This window comes from Nomascus leucogenys, chromosome 2 (genome assembly GCF_006542625.1).
Source record: "Nomascus leucogenys isolate Asia chromosome 2, Asia_NLE_v1, whole genome shotgun sequence".
Lineage (NCBI taxonomy): Eukaryota > Metazoa > Chordata > Mammalia > Primates > Hylobatidae > Nomascus > Nomascus leucogenys.
Genome location: NC_044382.1, coordinates 8817103 through 8835694, shown reverse-complemented (window position 1 = coordinate 8835694; position 18592 = coordinate 8817103). Strand labels below are relative to the sequence as shown.

General features: G+C 42.5%; 1 protein-coding gene across 1 annotated transcript in view; it reads left to right on the top strand.

The window, feature by feature from the left end:
• DOCK2 (dedicator of cytokinesis 2) overlaps positions 1–18592 on the top strand; it is a 448837-nt gene that overhangs the window by 206616 nt on the left and 223629 nt on the right. Inside the window, exon 27 of the mRNA XM_003268643.2 lies at positions 2762–2857. Coding sequence (XP_003268691.1) covers positions 2762–2857 — 96 coding nt within the window. The remainder of the gene's footprint in view (positions 1–2761; positions 2858–18592) is intronic.

Sequence of the window (18592 nt, the reverse complement as noted above, 5' to 3'; positions counted from 1 at the left end):
GTAATCCTGGAAAAAGATAGCATCAAAAACCATTATACAAATTTGACGAAATTGCAAAGGAATGCAGAAAAGATAAGGAGAGGGAATACATAGCATTGAAGATTTTATAAAAGGCAGAGAAAAGATCAAAAGTCACTGGAGGAGTCAGAAGTTGGTCCATTTGAAGGCAGGGTCTATCCATCTTGACAGATGGAAGGTGGATGATGAAACCCCCCAGGTAGCCACCAGAAATCTCTGATCGTGTTCCAGTCTGCATGGGTGTTTGGATAAGGAGAATACTCTGGAGACAGGTTGCTGGGTTGAATCCTTTCTCCCTTACTTCCTCACTGGGTGACCCTGGATAAATTACTTAACCACTCTGTCTTCAGTTTCTTCATCTGAACAATGGAGAGAGTAATGTTGCTCATCTTGATGTGAGACGATATAAAGTGCTTAGCAGAGTGCCGGGCATTTAGGAAGCACTAAAGACTGTCAGCTGTGGTCGTTGTTATAACCATGAGCATCATGTTCACGTAGTACAAGAAATAGGAGACTGTAAGTCAGCAAAATGGCTTGGAGAAATAAAGGAGAAGGAAATCAGGAGAGAGGTTTACCTTTGGGCCAGAAATATGGGGAGATCTGTCTTCCCTGGCCTTGAGTGTCAGGAGTAGAAAGGGCTGGTTGGTGGGGAGAGACCAGCCAGTCTCCAGCAGAGACTGAAGTGTGGCTGCACTCGATGAAGCAGGGGAACTTGTTTCGGTAAAATAAATGCTCTAACAAAAGCTCCAGTGGCAGAGGTTCTGTTGGTGGCTCCAGAGGGCTAGAGAGTCTGGGACTAGCCAGAGTGACAAAGAAGTGAGTCTAAGGCACAAAGAGAAAGAAAGCTCTAGGTTATTCATCTCTGGATGCCAAAAGTCATTGAAAGTTATTGGGGCAGGGGGAGGACATTTTTTAATAAGCACATCTTCTTTCTTTTTCTGGCCCTACCCCAACCGCACATCTACTTCTCTCTCACTGTATAACCAACTCCTTGCAATTCCTTACATTAAGGGACAAAACCACACTTAAGTTTAATGCAGTAAAGCTTGCTGGCGTCCTTGTAAATGAGCATGGGTGCTCATCCATGTTTTCAGCCACCATCGATTTAGCACTTTCTTTATGTCAGGCTCTGGCTAGGTCCTGGAGATACAAGGCTGTTCCCAAGCCCTCATCTCCAGAGCTAAACAGCGTGTCACATCATGGTTCTTAGCCATCAGAATAACACACCTAAAATTTAGAAATTGCTGATGCCCAGGCTCTGTCTCAGACTACAGAATCTCCAGCAGAGGACCCAGGCATATAAGTTCTTCCAGAATTGCACATGTCATTTTTATGTCCACATCAACCTTGAGAGAACCTTCTACACTTTTGTAGATGAGAGAATTGAGGCTCAGAGAAGTGATAAATGAGATTGCACAGCTGGAAAATACAGCATTGAACTTCAGACCCAGAGCTTCCGAAGTTAAGATTCCAAAGCCTTTCCACTTGGCCATGGCCACCCTTGTGTATGCATGGTATGCAACGCTGTGCCTAAATGCTATGCGGGTAAAATGGTCCAAGATATAGATGAATATGCTTGAAACCCTTGCCGACTACAACAAAAGCTCAAAAAGGATCAGCAAATCTTACAGAAAGTTTAGGGACCTGTATTTAAAGTAGCCAGAACCCAATACCTGTTACAACCTGACTCACTGTAAATTTCCACCCAAGGTGGGTAATGTGGCTTCTATTATGCAAGCACCATGTGGTTAGCATTATGTAACCCTAGTTTCCATTATATAACCCTAGTCCCGGGGCTCCAGAAACACTGCCTCCTTGTTTTGTCCCTCCAGCCTCCAAGTGACAGTGGCTTCCTGCTGTGGCTGACTCTAGGTTACCTTGTTTGGTGTGTTGGCATTTCCGTTACCTGTATAACCGATTTCCTGCCTTAAATTTCCTCCTTATTCCAGCTCAGATCCTGACTATTAGATGAAGAAACCAAGGATTAGAAAAGTTAATATAACTGTATTGTTCTGTTCTTGTGCTGCTATAAAGAAATACCTGAGACTGGGTAATTTATAAAGAAAAAAGGTTTAATTGGCTCCACAGGCTGTACAGGAAGCACGATACTGGCATTTGCTAGGCTTCTGGGGAGGCCTCGGGACACTTTTTAACTCACGGTAGAAGGCAAAGCAGGAGCAGGCGTCTTCACGTAGCCAGAGCTGGAGGAAGAGAAAGAGGGGAGAAGTTGCCACACACTTCTAAACAAACAGATCTCATGAGAACTCACTATCGTGATGACAGCACCGAGGGAGATGGTGTTAAACCATGAGAATCCACTCCCATGATCCAATTGCCTTCTACTAGGCCCCGCCTCCAACACTGGGGATTATGATTCAACATGAGATTTCGGTGGGGACACAGATCCAAACCATATAATAACTTAACCAATGCAGTACTAATTATTGTCAGAGCTAGTATTGTAGCTCCAAAGTTCCTGATTCCAAAGCCTAAGTTAAGCCATCTTAACTTATATTTCAGGTGACTGGTAGAATTTTTTATGCCCAGTGTAGGTGGTAATGGTGATGGAGATATGGCGATGATGATGATGATGATGATGATGATGATGATGATGGCTGGTGGTGGTGGTGTTGGTGATGGTGTTGAAGATCACCATGTCTGACCACTATTGTCTGTATCCTTTGTACAACTGTGCAGATGTAGTGTCCTGGTTGTCACGTAGATGTCTCTGACTGTGTTACAGGCCTTTACCTACCACCACATCCAGGAGATCATGGTCCAGCTGCTGCGGACAGTGAACCGGACAGTCATCACCATGGGCCGGGATCACGCTCTGATTGTGAGTAGATAGTTTCTTCTTGCCAAATGTTGCAAGTGCTTCAGCATCTAAAAATGGATTTTCTGAAAAGGCAGATCACATTGAACTCCCAGCATTGATCATTGCTTTGTTTTGGAGTACGATGACCAGATTTTTCCTGTCTGAGTTGGGAGGACTTGAGAATTAACTCAAGTTGTTGAAATAAAACAGGGCTTAGGACTTGTCTAGTTGAGTGTACCAGCGCTAAATTGAGTATACCGGGAAGGGTGGACTATCACTGCTGAAGATAAAGAAGGGAGAGCAGCTTTTGTAAGTGAACAAGGTGGAACATCCCAGATTCATGTCCACGAGGAAACTTTTCCTCTGGCCTATAGTCACATGGTGCCCAGTGTCAGGGTCCTGTGAGCTTGGTTTCCTAAGGGGCTTCATTGTGTGTTGATTCTGCCCATAGATGCTGGTTATTCAAGGTCATTACTACATACTGGGCTATTCTTCTGCATAAACAGTATGTTCTGAAGATCAGGAAATTTCTGCCCTGTCATCTGATTATTTTCCTTCTGCAGACACAGAACCCAGCTCGAACCCTTTAACCTCTGCCCATCGTGCTTTAAACCAAGGACCCAAAATTCAAATGCTTACAGGGGCCAGTCAGCAACATAAATGAGTATGCCCAACCATGTCATTCCCCTGCTCAAACCTGCCAATGGTTGTCCATCTCACTCAGAATAAAATCCAAACATTGTCAGGCCTGAAATGCCCATGCCCCATGCTCATTTATTTATGTATTCCTCCCACATATAAAACATGATAGATGTGCTGTTTCCCTTTTTTTGAGTCTGATATCACCTAAGCATAGAGGCTTGCCTTCTCTGATCACCCTGTCTACAATTCCCAGTACCTGTCCATCCACTAAAAATCATACCTTACTTCTTTATTTTTCTAATTACATATAATTGGAAATATACATTATCTTATTTGGTTATTGTCTAGCTATCCTCATGAGGATGTGAGCTCCAGGGAAGTAAGCATATTTTTCTGTTTTGTCATTGCTGTGTCTCTAGGTCCTATAACAACACTTGGCATATAGCAGGTGCTCAATAAATACGTTTGAATGAATAAATGCCTAACATGTGCCAGGCAGGGACTCTAATGTTTAAAAAAGGATGAGGGCCACTCAGCCCTGACTGATTGATACCATGTGGGATTGGACCATATAGTTGCTAGAATTCCCAATATTTCAAGAGAAACTGAAAATTTCCATGTTTTATGTGAAATTTTCTGATATTTCAGTGTTGGCAGTTTATTTTAAAAAATAATGTTTATAAACACTTTGTGACTCCAAACAGCTGGATTCTCTCCAGAAAGCCACCCTGACATTCCTGCTTTACACAGTGGTGACATCCATGGAGAGCATCAGTGGTGCCAGATACTCTTGCTTTTTTAGGCCAGAGAGCCATGTAAACTGGTCTTTGTCATTTGTCTCACTTACCATCTTTCCACCTTTGAAGTATCACATTTTTCTTTTTTGTTTCTTCTTTTTTCTTTTTTGTTTCATTTTATTTGAGAGACAGAGTCTCACTCTGTCATCCAGGCTGGAGTACAGTGGTGCGATCTCGGCTCACTGCAACCTCCACCTCCTGGGTTCAAGTGATTGTCTGGCCTCAGCTTCCCAAGTAGCTGGGCCTACTGGCGTGTGCCACCATGCCCAGCTAACTTTTGCATTTTTAGTAGAGGCAGGATTTTACTACATGTTGACCAGGCTGGTCTCGAACTCCTGACGTCAAGTGAAGCATTTTATAACCTCCTTTATCTTTATTCCTTCTCTTTGGAGTAAACCTAAAGATGATCATCAGTCCATTTGGCTCATTCTGTATGTAGCAGGCTTTTAATTCCCTTTCCTGTAGAACAGTGATTCTTTTAAATGGGGCCTGGGTCATAAGAAGCACTAAATAAGTGCTGTATATTATTATTTTGCTTTCTATCTGGTAGAGTGAGGCTCTCTGTCTTTTGCATTATCAACACAGGCAAGTAACTACTCAGTACTGCCAGTTCTATGAGCCTTTTGTTTGATGGCTTTTGTGGCTGGCTCTTCTAACACACATTCCTCACTGTTGCCCCATCAATCTTTACCAGGACACTCCCCTACTCTGGAATGGTCAGTAGCTCCCTGCTGCCTACCAAATTAAGTCATAAATGCATTAGCCCAATCATTTTCAGCGTCTGTGATCTGATCTGGTCACAACCACATTTTTCAGTCTTTTCATCAACTTTTTTCCATCCAAATATCCAGCCAAAATGGATGTCTGGATATTGCCCAAACATGCTGGCACTGTCTTACATGCAGGCTTAGCCTCTGCTTCTTTCTTTGCCTGAAATTCCTTCTTGTACCTTTCAACATGTTGAAATCCTACCTAGCTTTCCAGGTCCAGCACAAATATACGAAGCTGCTCTAGCTGGGACCATCCCCTCTTCTAAATCACCAAGCTCTCTTTACCTTTTTTTTAAAAGCAGTTTTTCCTGGCTAACACGGTGAAACCCCATCTCTACTGAAATACAAAAAATTAGCCAGGTGCGGTGGCAGGTGCCTGTAGTCCCAGCTACTCGGGAGGCTGAGGCAGGAGAATGGCATGAACCCGGGAGGCAGAGGTTGCAGTGAACCAAGATCGTGCCACTGCACTCCAGCCTGGGCGATAGAGCGAGACTCCATCTCAAAATAAATAAATAAACAAATAAATAAAAACAGTTTTATTGAAGTATAGTTACTTTAAAATTTAACCATTGAAAGTATTCAGTTTGATGAGTTTTAGAAAATTCATAGCTATGCAACCATCACCGTAATTCAGTTTAGAGTATTTCTTTTACTCTCCAAAGTTCCATTTGCGGTCACTTTCTTTCCCTCCTCTCCCCAACCCTAAGCAACCATTAATCTACTTTTCATCTCCATAGATTACCTTTTCTGGAAAATTTTATATAAATGAAATCATACAATTTGAGGTCATTTGTGTCTGTCTTCTTTCCTTAGCATAATGTTTTTGAGGTTTGTCCATATTTTAGGACATATCAGCACTTCATTTCTTTTCATTGCTGAATAATAGTACATTATATGAGCATGCCACCTTTTGTTTATCCAGTCTCTAGTGGATGGATATTTGGATTGTTTTTAATGTTTGACTATTATAAATAATACTGCTTTGCACATTCACAAACAAGTGTTGTATGAATGTGTTTTGACTTCTCCTGGGTAGAAATCTAGGAGTGGAATTGCTGGGGCATATGGGAAGTGTATGTTTAACTTTAGAAGAAACTGCCAAACTATTTTCCGTAGTAGCTATAATGAGAAAAACCTGGAATTATATATTTTAAAAAGCATTCCCTGAAACTAGGAGGGAGCAAAGAGATTAAACAATGACTTGGATGAGTCCAGCTTGACCAGTAGATGAGTTTATTATGACTTACATATGAAGTACTCTTGGGTGCTGGCAGGACAGCTTTAGAGATCAGCATAACCTCCCATCCCTAAGCTGCTTTTAAGCTAATTTTCTGGCGCTTTGCCTACTGTGTGTGCGTGACGGGGCTGTTTTCCTTGGTAGATTCTCAGCTACCCTCTGGGATGTTCAGGTTGTCGGGGACACCTGCTTCTCAGCTGGGCACCTTGGCCTTGGCTCACCGCCCAGCCTTTAAAGACAAGCAGTGGACATACACTCCTAAGTAACCTGGTGGGCGACCCATCACACTACATGGCTGTACCACTTCACATTCCCACCAGCAATGTTTGAGGTTTTGTTTACGCACATCCCCACCAAGTCTTAATATTGTCAGTCCTTTGGATTATAACAGTCCTAGTGGTATTTCACTGTGGTTTTAATTTTCCTCTCCCCAATGATGAATGATATTGAGCACATTTTCATGTGCTCTGCCTCTTTTTTTTTTTTTTTTTTTGAGGCATTTTTATCTATGAACTTGTCACAGCTCCTCTCTTAGACTGTAAGACTTTAAGGCTTGTGCCTATTTGTGAAATAAATGGAGTAACAATAGATCTTCCTCATAGAGTTCCTGTGTGAATTAAATCATATAATACAGGATAAGCATTTGTACATGTGTTTCTTATGCACTGTATTCATTTATTTATTCCTTCAGCAGTTTATGAGAATCTCTTAGATACTCAGCACAAAGACTCAGAAATGAGTTAGGCATGGCCTGTGCCCTGGAGAAAATCAGACCTCTTCTGATGTGATGTCTCTCAGGCATCTCAAATGCACTGTGCCCCAGACGCAACTCATTGCCAGCTCCCTGAAGCCCACTCCACACTCCACCTGAATTCAGGATCTCAGTTTATGGGACTGCCATCCTAGATCTCAAGCTGCCCTTGCCCCTCCCTCTCTGTCACCTGCCTGCCACTTCCATTCACCCACCAAGTCCTGCTGCTTTCAGCCCACCTGTCCCCACTCCCTCCCCGCTTGGGCTGGACATGCTACCCTGCCTCTGTCCCTTGCCCTGTGTTCTCTGAGGCCCTGTGCATGCCTAGGTCACTGTGCCCATTGTGCTTATGACATTGTAAGGTAATTCTCTATATGTAGGCTCCCCCCACATTTTGTGGACCCCCCGAGGTCAGGCACCCTGTTTTACTCTTTTATCCTCAACACCCAGCAGGGTGCCTGGCGTGCAGTGGGTACCCAAGTTTGTTGAGCAAATGAAGGCACTAATGAAATGAAATGAGTGAATGAGTGAAATAATCCCTGAAAATGCTGTCATTTCCTACCTTCATATTCTTGAATGTGCTTTCCCCTCAGATTGCTTTTCCTTATTCAACAAATGTGTTTTCTAAATATGGGAATCCACATTTCAGGGAGTAAGGAATTGCCTGTTCAGACTTTCTGGCTCATCCCTGAAGCCTTGCAAAGGTTCTAAGTTGCAAGCTGTGTCATTAGTCTCAATGACTTTGGAGTTTGCTAGTGTAATTACAATGCTAAGAGTGCTGAGAGGGGAGAGCCAGAGGCCTGTGGCAAGCATACCTCACTAGGAGCAGAAATGTACCTGAAATAGAAGGAAGCAACAAACAAGGTTTTCTGAAGATATGGCTTCATTTTCATAAAATGAGCCTTTCCAGCAATTCCTAGAATAGAAATATCTCCTCCAAATTAAAGAAAATGATGTTGGAAAGTAATTACTCAGGGGTCAAGGGTCCCTGTCTTAGCACTGAAGGCCCCAATCTAATTTTGAATTGAAATTTGACAAGGAGGAGCGATCCCCATTCCACCTGTCACTTTTAATTTTCCAGATGTGATTTTTATTGGTTAGTTTCCATTGCTTGGGAATATTAATCAATATTTGTGGTAAACACCATAAATGTCAAGTACTTTTGAAATCCCAAGAGGACCCCAAATGGGTATAGGATGGCTGGTTGCAACTCTCATTCTTATACAGGATTAGTGACAGTTTTTTTCTTATTTTCAGCGATAGGAACATTGCAGTAAAAGGTTTTAGCCACTAAAATCACAGGAACCATGGGGCTAGGATGGATTGCTTGTTGGGCTTAGGGCTTTGCGATGACCATTCCTGATTTTTCTATAGATCACTTCCCTGAGCAACGAATTGCTGGTGACAAATGAGCAAAAGGGAATTTTGCAAAAATAAAAAGCAAATGACTTTTACATGACTAGTACCCTTTCATCCTCTCTTTGCCACAGTCTAATTTGTCAGGTAACTTCTTGTTTACTTAAGTCCTAAGGAATTTAGCTTTTGTGCTGAGAAAGGGAGCATGGTTTGATAGAAAGTGTGTATATATATATATATATATATATATATATATATACACACACATATATACACACATACACACACTTATATACACACACACATATATACACATATACACACACATATATATACACACACACACATATATATATGCTTTTATTTCAATATGTTTGGAATACAAGTGGTTTTTTGTTACATGGATGAATTATATAGTGGTGAATTCTGAGATTTTTGTGCACCCATCACCTGAGTAGTGTGCATTGTACCTAATATGTAGTTTTTTATTCCTAGCCCCCCTTCCAAGGTCTTCCACCTTGGAGACCCTTCTGAGTCTCCAAGGTCTGTTACGTTACTCTGTGTACCTTTGCGTACTCATGGCTTAGCTCCCACTTATAAGTAAGAACATGCAGTTTTTGGTTTTGCACTCCTGTGTTACTTCACTTAGAATAATGGCCTCCAGCTCCATCCAAGTTGTGGCACAAGACATTATTTCATTCCTTTTAGTGGCTGAGTAGTATTCCATGGTGCATATATCCCACATTATCTACTCATTAGCTGATGGGCACTTAGGTTGGTTCCACATGTTGGCAATTGTGATTTGTGCTGCTATAAACATACATGTGCAAGTGTCTTTTTCATATAATGACTTCTTTCCCTTTGGGCAGATACCCAGTAGTGAGATTGCTAGACTGAATGGTAGATCTACTTTTAGTTCTGTAAGGAATCCCTATACTGTTTTCCATAGAGATTGTACTAATTTGCATTCCCACCAGCAGTGTATAAATGTTCCCTTTTCCCAACATTCATGCCAACATCGATTGTTTTTTTACTTTTTACTAATGGCCATTCTTGCAGGAGTAAGGCGGTATCTTATTGTGGTTTTAATTTGTGTTTCCCTGATGATTAGTGATGTTGAGAATTTAGATAGAATATTCTCTCTTATCAGGGAGAACAGGGAAAAAATTCTACATTCTTTCTGCAGATAATTGGCTAGTGACTTTATGCCAATTTAATCTCTCTAGACCTTGATTTTTTAATGCAATAAACTATACCATGTTTGAAATCTTCTACTTAATCTGAGTTTCCTGACTTGGCTGAGAATTCCTATTCTCTTTTTCTATCTCCCAAGCTCCTGAATCAGAGACCTAAAATAGATTTTGCTCAAGTGCCAGCCCTGGCTGATTGGGGATGGCTGCCTGTAGAACTGTGTTGAGGAGGATGCAGAGGCTACATGTTGGCTCAGTGGGAAGAACTTGGGAATTGATTAGTGCTGTCTGTCATGGCATGAGATTGGAGAACAGTGATGTATGCAAGATACTTGCAAATGTTATGTATTTACTGCAACCGTTGGTGTTTTTCTGGCCCAGTCCAAAAACTCTTGTATAAACAAGATTCTTTTGTACATATTCTTGCTTCCTTTTAAAAAAGCTGTGGTATAAAAGCAGAAGAGTAATGGAAAAAACCATCTTGGAGAGCTTGCCTTTCCTGGGGAACGATTTCCTTGGGCTGCATGCCATATTTTATCAAATGTAAGCTGCTCCATGATTTTATGTGCCCATAAGAAAGAAAACTTGCTACCAATTATAATATGACACGGATTGTAATCTTCAGAGATGTTAAAATATATTTTTTGAAAAGTTTGACTCAAAATGCCTACTGTGTAATGGATTGCATCTTGAGCCCTCACACACAGGTAGGCAATATTTCTATCTCCTGTTGTTTAGGGGAACAGATTGAGTAGCAGAGGATAAAAGCATCATGTCTAAAGTTACACTGCTGGTAGGAATAAGCAGGATGTGAACCAGGGACACCGGAGTTCATATGTCTCCAGTCATCTGTGCTCCCTTCCAGGAAGATATTGTCCTGTCTCACAGGTCTCGGAGCAGCTTGAGGAAAAATTTCCAGGCTTGTTTGTGCATGGTGAGGGCGTGCCTCAAGAACCCTCCCTGGCTGATGCATCCTGTTACTGACTGCTCTAGAGAGGGCTGTCCCCTGTCTCCTGCCACCCCAGTGACGGGGATGAACAATCCCATAGGGAGAATCAACCAGGGAACTTGAACACTGCCAGAAGTTCTTGGAAGGAAAACAATCTGGTGATTTTGTTGAAATTGGGATCTAGCCTTTATTTTGGGTAGTTAAAATAAGCCTCTGGGTGACATATTTTGGGCCTAATTACCCCGGTTTTCACAGAGGAGGCTATTGAGTGACTAAATGAAGGTAAATGCTTGGCATCATACCAGCTCCAGAAATTCAGAGCAGTTTGTTCAAAAAGAAAAAAAGAAGGAAATTAGAAGTCACCTTGTCCTCTGCTGCTTCACCTCATAATAGTGCTGGAGACTCCAGCAGGCATCTGTGTCATCAGAGACTGGGCTTCAAAGCTCTGACTTCACTTTTCACTCCTGGGACACCAAATTGGAAATGACCCATCTAAGCAACTACTCTGAGCCAGACCATGAGCCCAGAGACTGAGTCAAGGACTGCAGCAGGACAGTACCAACTCCTCCCAACCCCAGTCTGTGGCAAGCAGGAGGGAGGACAGTCTAGGATATGAGGAGGTGTGGTTCCCAGCCAGGAGTGGTTAGTTTGGCTCTTGGCCTTCGCTCAGCACCCCTGTACCTTGTTGAAAAATAATATTTATAATAAAGCTATCATTTAATGGCACACACATCCTGTATGCGAGGCAAATAGCTAAGCACCTGATGTGTTTTACCTTACTTCACCTGCACCAGGTACTCATATTTTACTGAGATAACTGAGACACAGAGAGGTCGTGCAACTTGCCTATAATCACACAGCTTGTTAGTGGAAGAACTAGGATCTGAACCCAAGGAGTACTGTTTTGGAGTCGCTGCCCTTAAACAGTGTATTGTACACTCCTACACTATGAATAACTAAGGTTATTCTTTAGGAATCAAATATTTTCAGGATAATAATTGAGCACTTTACACTCAGTTGCCACCTTGCCTGGATCATGGAATCTAATGAGATCACTTATGTGGCAACTTTCAGAAACATATAAAATGGCACAGAATTTTTGGTGGTTTTATGATGACAATGATATGTTTAGGATTGATCTCCTAAATTCTGGTAATTAAACCACAAAAACTATAAACTTAGAAAGAGAACTTTTTCTTTGAGTGTTGGTACTTACGAAATAGCAGGTTTAACAGAAGAGGACGAGGCTGGCATGGAGTTTCCAAAGGGTTCCAGAGGCAAAGTGTCCTTCTCCTTCTGCCTTTAGCTCATCTCCAGGCACTGTTCATTCTGGTCCCTAAAGACCTTTCAACTCTAAATGCTTCCTTCCCATTGAGATCGCTAGCCTGAGTCTAGCCACACCCACCTTTTATGGTTGTCCCTGGCCTGCAGGACAATGTCAGTGAACACCTACTAAATGAATGAAAGATTTTTACTGTCTACTTTTATTTCTACACAAACCATCATTCTTTTTCTCAATATGCAAGTGTTATTGTTAGCTTTATGGCATGATTAGATGCCGAGAGTAAGGGTTGTTGCAGAATAACTGGATTGAGTGGAAAAAGACAAGACTGGGGGTGGGGAGCGGAAGCATCCCCTCCACAGAATGCACTGTCAGTATTAACAGTTCACATTTATGGACCATTTGTGTGACCAAGATGGTACCAAGCACTTTAAGGGCATTATCTAATTTAGTCAGTGAGGTTGGCAATAATTACTATCTCATCTCAAAGAGGAAATGGCCATTAGAGAGCTTGAACACATTCCCAGCATTGCAAGCCTTGGGAAGGAGGAAGCTAGGATTTGTATCCCATCCGAATCTGCCAGGGCTCAAAGCCCATCTTCTTAAGCAGCTCACTGTATGTGTCTAGGAACTTGTTTTCCTGAGGTAAAATTAATATAATTGAGAAAATTCCTGAAAGTGTATGTGCATGTGTATGTTTGTGTCATATATGTGTGTACCTGTTTGTGTGTATGCGTATGTGTGTTAAGGGGAGATCAGGGAGAGAATCAAGTTAAGAAAGAAAATAGTAAAAAAAATTAGACAAGAGACTTGAAATGACAGTTTGTAGCCAAAAGGTGGCGTCATGAGCTTGGGGTAGCTTGGTTGCAGCTTAATATGGTAATATGGTTGGTGTGCAAGTTTTCTGGAGGGGGAAGCATTGCCTTAATAAGGACTTTGATGAACACATATCAGGGCATACTAGGCCTAAAATATATATGCAAAACATGGATTCATATCTCAATTTTCAAAGGACCTGTAGCATGTCTGGATGGAAGTCATTTATCAAGGTAGACTTCACAGAACTGGAACTGGGTCTTGAATGCCACGAAAAACTTTAATGGGTGGAGAGGAAGGCTTTGTGCATTTTAAGTGGGAGGAGGATTTCTTGTCCTATCCCTTCTTGCAGTCTGCGAAACTCTCGTCATTCTGCTAGGCCATCTTTCTGGTTGTTCTTTGTCCTTGTTTCAGTTACAACATTACCACATGTATTGGAATTTTCTCTTTACCTATCTGTGCTCCACAGTAAAGTAAGACCCATGTGGGAAGGGACCACATCCTTTTATCTTTCCATTCATCCTTCCATCCATGGCGTGTAGCAGGCACTCAATTCAAGCTATGGCAGTAAATTAATGGAAAGAACAAACTAATTGAAGGAACAAATTAATGACAAGCTTTACGAAGTTCAATTTAAAAAATAATGTGAATAAAGTTTGTTTCATGCCATTCTTTCCTGTAAAGATTTTTTAAAATATAAAATTCCCAAATACCTTACTAGCTCTGGGTGACAGAATTTTTTCAGGCAAACTAAAATATGAGAGCTGGGGCATAAAAGAACATGCTTCATTTTCCAAATCTTTCTTCCATCCCATGATTAGCTGCTGCAGAAATGAGAATTAAGAGGAAATATGAGGTTCCTCGATTTGTTAAGATAGCTACTGCATTCTCCCTGCTGTGTCCAATGGAGCAGACCTTTGCTGTGGGTAGGGAGTACTCCTAGATAATGATGATGATGTCACTGCTGCCATTGCTGTTGCTGCTGCTGCTGTTGCCATCAAAGTTTCATTTGACTCAGTACATATGTGCATTAGTCTGTTTTCACACTGCTATAAAGAACTGCCCAAGATTGAGTAATTTATAAAGGAAAGAGGTTTAATTGACTCACAGTTTCTCATGGCTGGGGAGGCCTCAGGAAACTTACAGTCGTGGTGGAAGGAGAAGCAGGGACATTTTACATGGTGGCAGGAGAGAGAGAGAGAGAGAGAGAGAGAGAGAGAGAGAGAGAGAGAAGGGGGGAAAGCCCCTTTATAAAACCATCAGATCTCATGAGAAGTCACTCACTAGCATGAGAACAGCCTGGGGAAAACTACCCCCATGATCCAATTACCTCACACCAGGTCCCTCCCTCAACACATGGGGATTATGGGGATTACAATTCGAGATGAGATTTGGGTGGGGACACAGCAAAACCGTATCACCATGCCTCGTGTGTCTGTAGAGTAGGTAAATTCAGGCCCTGGAGAAGCTGGTGCCCAAGCTAGGGCCTTCACTGGCCACATAGGGACTGCAGTTGTCAGCACAGAGAGAGAGAGAGAGGGAAAGAGAGAGAAACAGAGTTTGGAAATTATTCAGCAAGTGCTGGGAAATGCAGTCACACAGAAGAATGACTGGTCCATCATCAAATCCTAATGAAATTACTTCCAAATATCTCAGTGCCTTTCAGCTTCTGTTAGTGGAGCTCAACAAATCTGATTTGAGACAAGTAATTTTAAGTGTGTTCTTAAAGGTAAGACTCCACTGTATCTCTTGTCCTATTTCCTGGCACTGGAAGAGAGGCCAGCTTTTTCTTGTCCTTGGAGAACTTGAGACACAGCATATCTGCCATTTGGGCATTGGCTGAGTACCTCCATCACTGGCATTGCTTTCTAAGTGCTGTGGAACTGGGGACAAGCTATGTGGTTTGAAAGGAGTTGACAGGCTGGGAGCCAGTGTCCTCCTTTCCTCAAGAAGGGAGGAGGTCTCCTCATTCCACAGCTAGAAAGTCTCTTCACAGTGCAGATCCCCATTTTGCTTTTCTGTAAAATGGGGCTAGTAATGGTCATTACCTGCCAAGCTTGTGGTGAAGACTGAATAAAAACATGTGTGAAGCTCACTGCACAAGGCTTAACACATAGTAGGCCCTTGGTTAGTAATAGCCATTATTATTCCCCTTGTGGGCTCAGCTCCCTGCTTTGACACAGGTGTCAGGAATAAGATTACAAATTATTTTACAGCCCTGCCTTTCAATCTTTCCTGGATTTGTGAAGTAATGTTCAGCTGTTGCTATGGCTGGGCTGTGAAGAAAGCCTCTGTGAAATACAATGAGGCACACTGTGTCTGCTGCGAAGGCCTGGAACCCACATTGGAAGGAAAAATCCTATCATGAATGTCCTTTCCTGGGGGTGTTGTTGAGGGTCTGACAATTCCTGATATGGTTGGCTGTGTCCCCACCCAAATCTCATCTTGAATTCCCACGTGTTGTGGGAGGGACCTGGTAGGAGGTAATTGAATCAGGCAGGCAGGTCTTTTCTGTGCTGTTTTCGTGATAGTGTATAAGTCTCATGAGATCTGATGGCTTTAAAAGGGGAGTTTCCCTGCACAAGCACTCTTCTCTTATCTGCCACCATGTGAGATGTGCCTTTTATCTTCCGCCATGATTGTGAGGCCTCCCGAGCCAAGTGGAACTGTAAGTCCGATAAACCTCTTTGTTTTGTAAATTATCCAGTCTCAGGTATGTGTTTCTCAGCAGCAGGAAAACTGACTAATCCACTGCCCCTGGGAAAATCCTGTTGAAACAACTGCTAATGAAATAGGCTTTCCCACAAATCTCAGGCCCATCACCCCCGTCCAGGGCACTGGCCTTAAGTGACTCCAAGGAATCAATTCTGTCAAATGATCCTTCAAAATCAAAACCCATTCTTCTAGATTTATGCTACATTCATGCAGTGATGCATTTGTGTAGCCATTAAATTATATTTATGGTGATTTTTAACAACACAAGACTATTCTGTGAATTCTATGTAGAGAAAGGGTTGCAGGAATGAAGCAGCAATAACAACAACCATGACAACAACAATAATAACAATAAAGTCATCGAGGAAACTGAAGTTCAAGGAGGGGAAAGAAATATGGCCCCTCACCAAGGGCCTCGATCTCCCAGAGCTCAGAATATGTTCTAAGGCTCACATTGTGTTAGTATCTTTTGCTTAAAGCAAACATGACTTGTACATTTCTGGAGTTTTACTTCTAAAAAAATCATTTCACTTTCCTTTTATAATCAGGAAAAACAACTTTTTTTTTTTTTTTTTTTCGAGACAGAGTCTCACTCTGTTGCCCAGGCTGGAGTGCAGTGGTGTGATCTTGGCTCACTGCAAGCTCGGCCTCCCAGGTTCACGCCATTCTCCTGCCTCAGCCTCCTGAGTAGCTGGGACTACAGGTGCCCACCACCATGCCCGGCTAACTTTTTGTATTATTAGTAGAGACGGCGTTTCACCGTGGTCTCGATCTCCTGACCTCATGATCTGCCCACCTCAGCCTCCCCAAATGCTGGGATTATGGGCGTGAGCCACCACGCTTAGCCAAAAACAACTTTAACACTATTTCTTTAAAAATAGGAATTAATGAGACAGTCAAACTTACCGAAACATTTTTTTTTTTTTGAGACAGGGTCTCACTGTGTTGCCCAGGCTGGAGTGCAATGGCATGATCTCAGTTCACTGCAACTTCAGCCTCCCAGGTTCAAGGGATTCTTGTGCCTCAGCCTCCTTAGTAAGTGGGATTACAGGTGCCCACCACCACGCCCTACTAATTTTTGTATTTTAGTACAGACAGGGTTTCACCACATTGGCTAGGCTGATCTTGAACTCCTGACCTCAAGTAATCTGCCTGCCTCAGCCTCCCAAGTTCTGGGATTACAGGTGTGAGCCACCATGCCCAGCCCTGTAACATTTTCATGTATATAATTTCACTTTTCTTATGAACAGTCTGTAAAGCCAGAGAGGCACAGGGTTTCATTTTAAAGATAGAGGTGATGTGTGGAGGTGAAGATATTGTTCAAAATTATGCAGAAAGTCGGGGCAGAAGTCAGGACCCCCAGCCTGTCCTGGTCTGTCTCTCTTCCCTTGGACTGCTTTTCCTTGAAATGTCTCCATTGTCATATATTCTCCCAATTCATTCCACAAACATATACAAAGCATTTACAGCATCTCAGGCAATTCGAGAAGCCCTTGGAGAGTCCCAGAGATGGAAATGACAATTGTGTCCCCCCAGGAATTTTCTCTCTGGTGGAGATGAGCATGAGAGATTGACAAAAGAAATGTCAATATAATATGAAAAGTGGCAGCCTGCATAGCTTGCTCTGGGTACTCGGAGGATGGAGTGACTAATTCCATGGCAGCAACAGGGGATGACCAGAAAAAGTTATAGAGAGGAGGTGACATTTAAATTGCAACTTACTGTCTGGCATTAGAGTTAGGAGCCCAGGCTCCCAAGCTTGGCAGACCCTCAAAGAACTCCAGCCTTCACCACCTCCTACCTGTGTACTCTGACAGATTACTTATCTCCCTCCTAAGCCTCCATTTGTTCTTCTGGAAAATAGGGGTAATTATAAACTACCTTGTGGTAATTTTTTTGAAGAATAAATGAGATAATGCAGGCAAAGCCTTTAGTAACAGCTCATTGTAACTTCAAGAAACTAGAGTTTTTATTATCACTATCAGTAGTAATAATGCTACTCTCCTTTTCTTTCCTCTAAATTAAAATTATTTCCTGTGGTAGATAGGTAATGGAATAGTGTCCCTGGTGGGGAAAACAGCATTTGCAAAGTCACTGATATGTAGCAGCCTCTGACTTTTTGGAAAGTGGCAAGGAGATGGGGTTGGGGGAAGCAGACCAGTAGGAAGTTAGGCTATAAGCACTAGGATGGCGTTAGATTATAAGGAGACTTATTTGTAGGGGAAGGAATTTTTATGCCTAGGATGGTAGTGAGATGCAACTAGAGATATAAAAACCAGGGAATGACATCGCTAGATGTGTGTCTTAGAGAGAGGCCTGAGGCAGCTGTGAGAGGGTAGAAAATGGTAAGAGAACATAGATGTTGAAGAACAGTGCAGGGGTCTACATGGAAAAGACCAGGGATCCCGATGGTGAAGTCTTTCAATTAAACTAAACAACACTTCCTGGATTTGGACATTACAAGATGAGGAAAGCTGCTCCTACTCTGGGAGTTTAACATATAGTGGGAAAAGGGGAAGATAATGAGAAAGAGCCACAAGAGAATAGGTATTGGTCTATTTTAACATTGGGATAAAGACATACCTGAGACTGGGTAATTTATAAAGAAAAGAGGTTTAATTTACTCACAATTCCCTGTGGCTGGGGTGGCCTCAGGAAACTTACAGTCATGGCAGAAGGCAAAGGGAAAGCAAGGACCTTCTTCACATGGCAGCAGGAGAGAGAGAGCAGTGAGGAGCGAAGGGGGAAGAGCCCCTTATAAAACCATCAGATCTCATGAGATCTCACTTGCTATCATGAGAACAGCCTTGGGGAAACTGGCCCCGTGATCCAATCACCTCTCACCAGGTCTCTCCATCAACATCTGGGGATTACAACTCAAGATGAGATTTGGGTGGGAACACAAAACCTAACCATATCAGAATACAAGAACAGCATTTCAATGGGTTCAAAAGGAGGCAATGTGACATTCAGGTGGGGTGAATCAGAAAAGGACACCTGCTTATTGTCAGAAACTGCCCACCAGCCCCTGAGCTCTTTGGTACTCGGGCAGTGTCTGCACTGCATTTTCCCCTCAATATACTTGGCACCTCACCTGGCAGAGATAAGGGGCTTGATGACTGTTTACTGAAAAAAGTGATTACAGACTGAGGTTCATCTGAGATTTTTGGAGCCAAGGGGTGCATATTAGTGGAGATGAGGTAGAACTTCAATCCTTGAAACCCACTCCAGGTCAGCAGCCCGAGCTTATG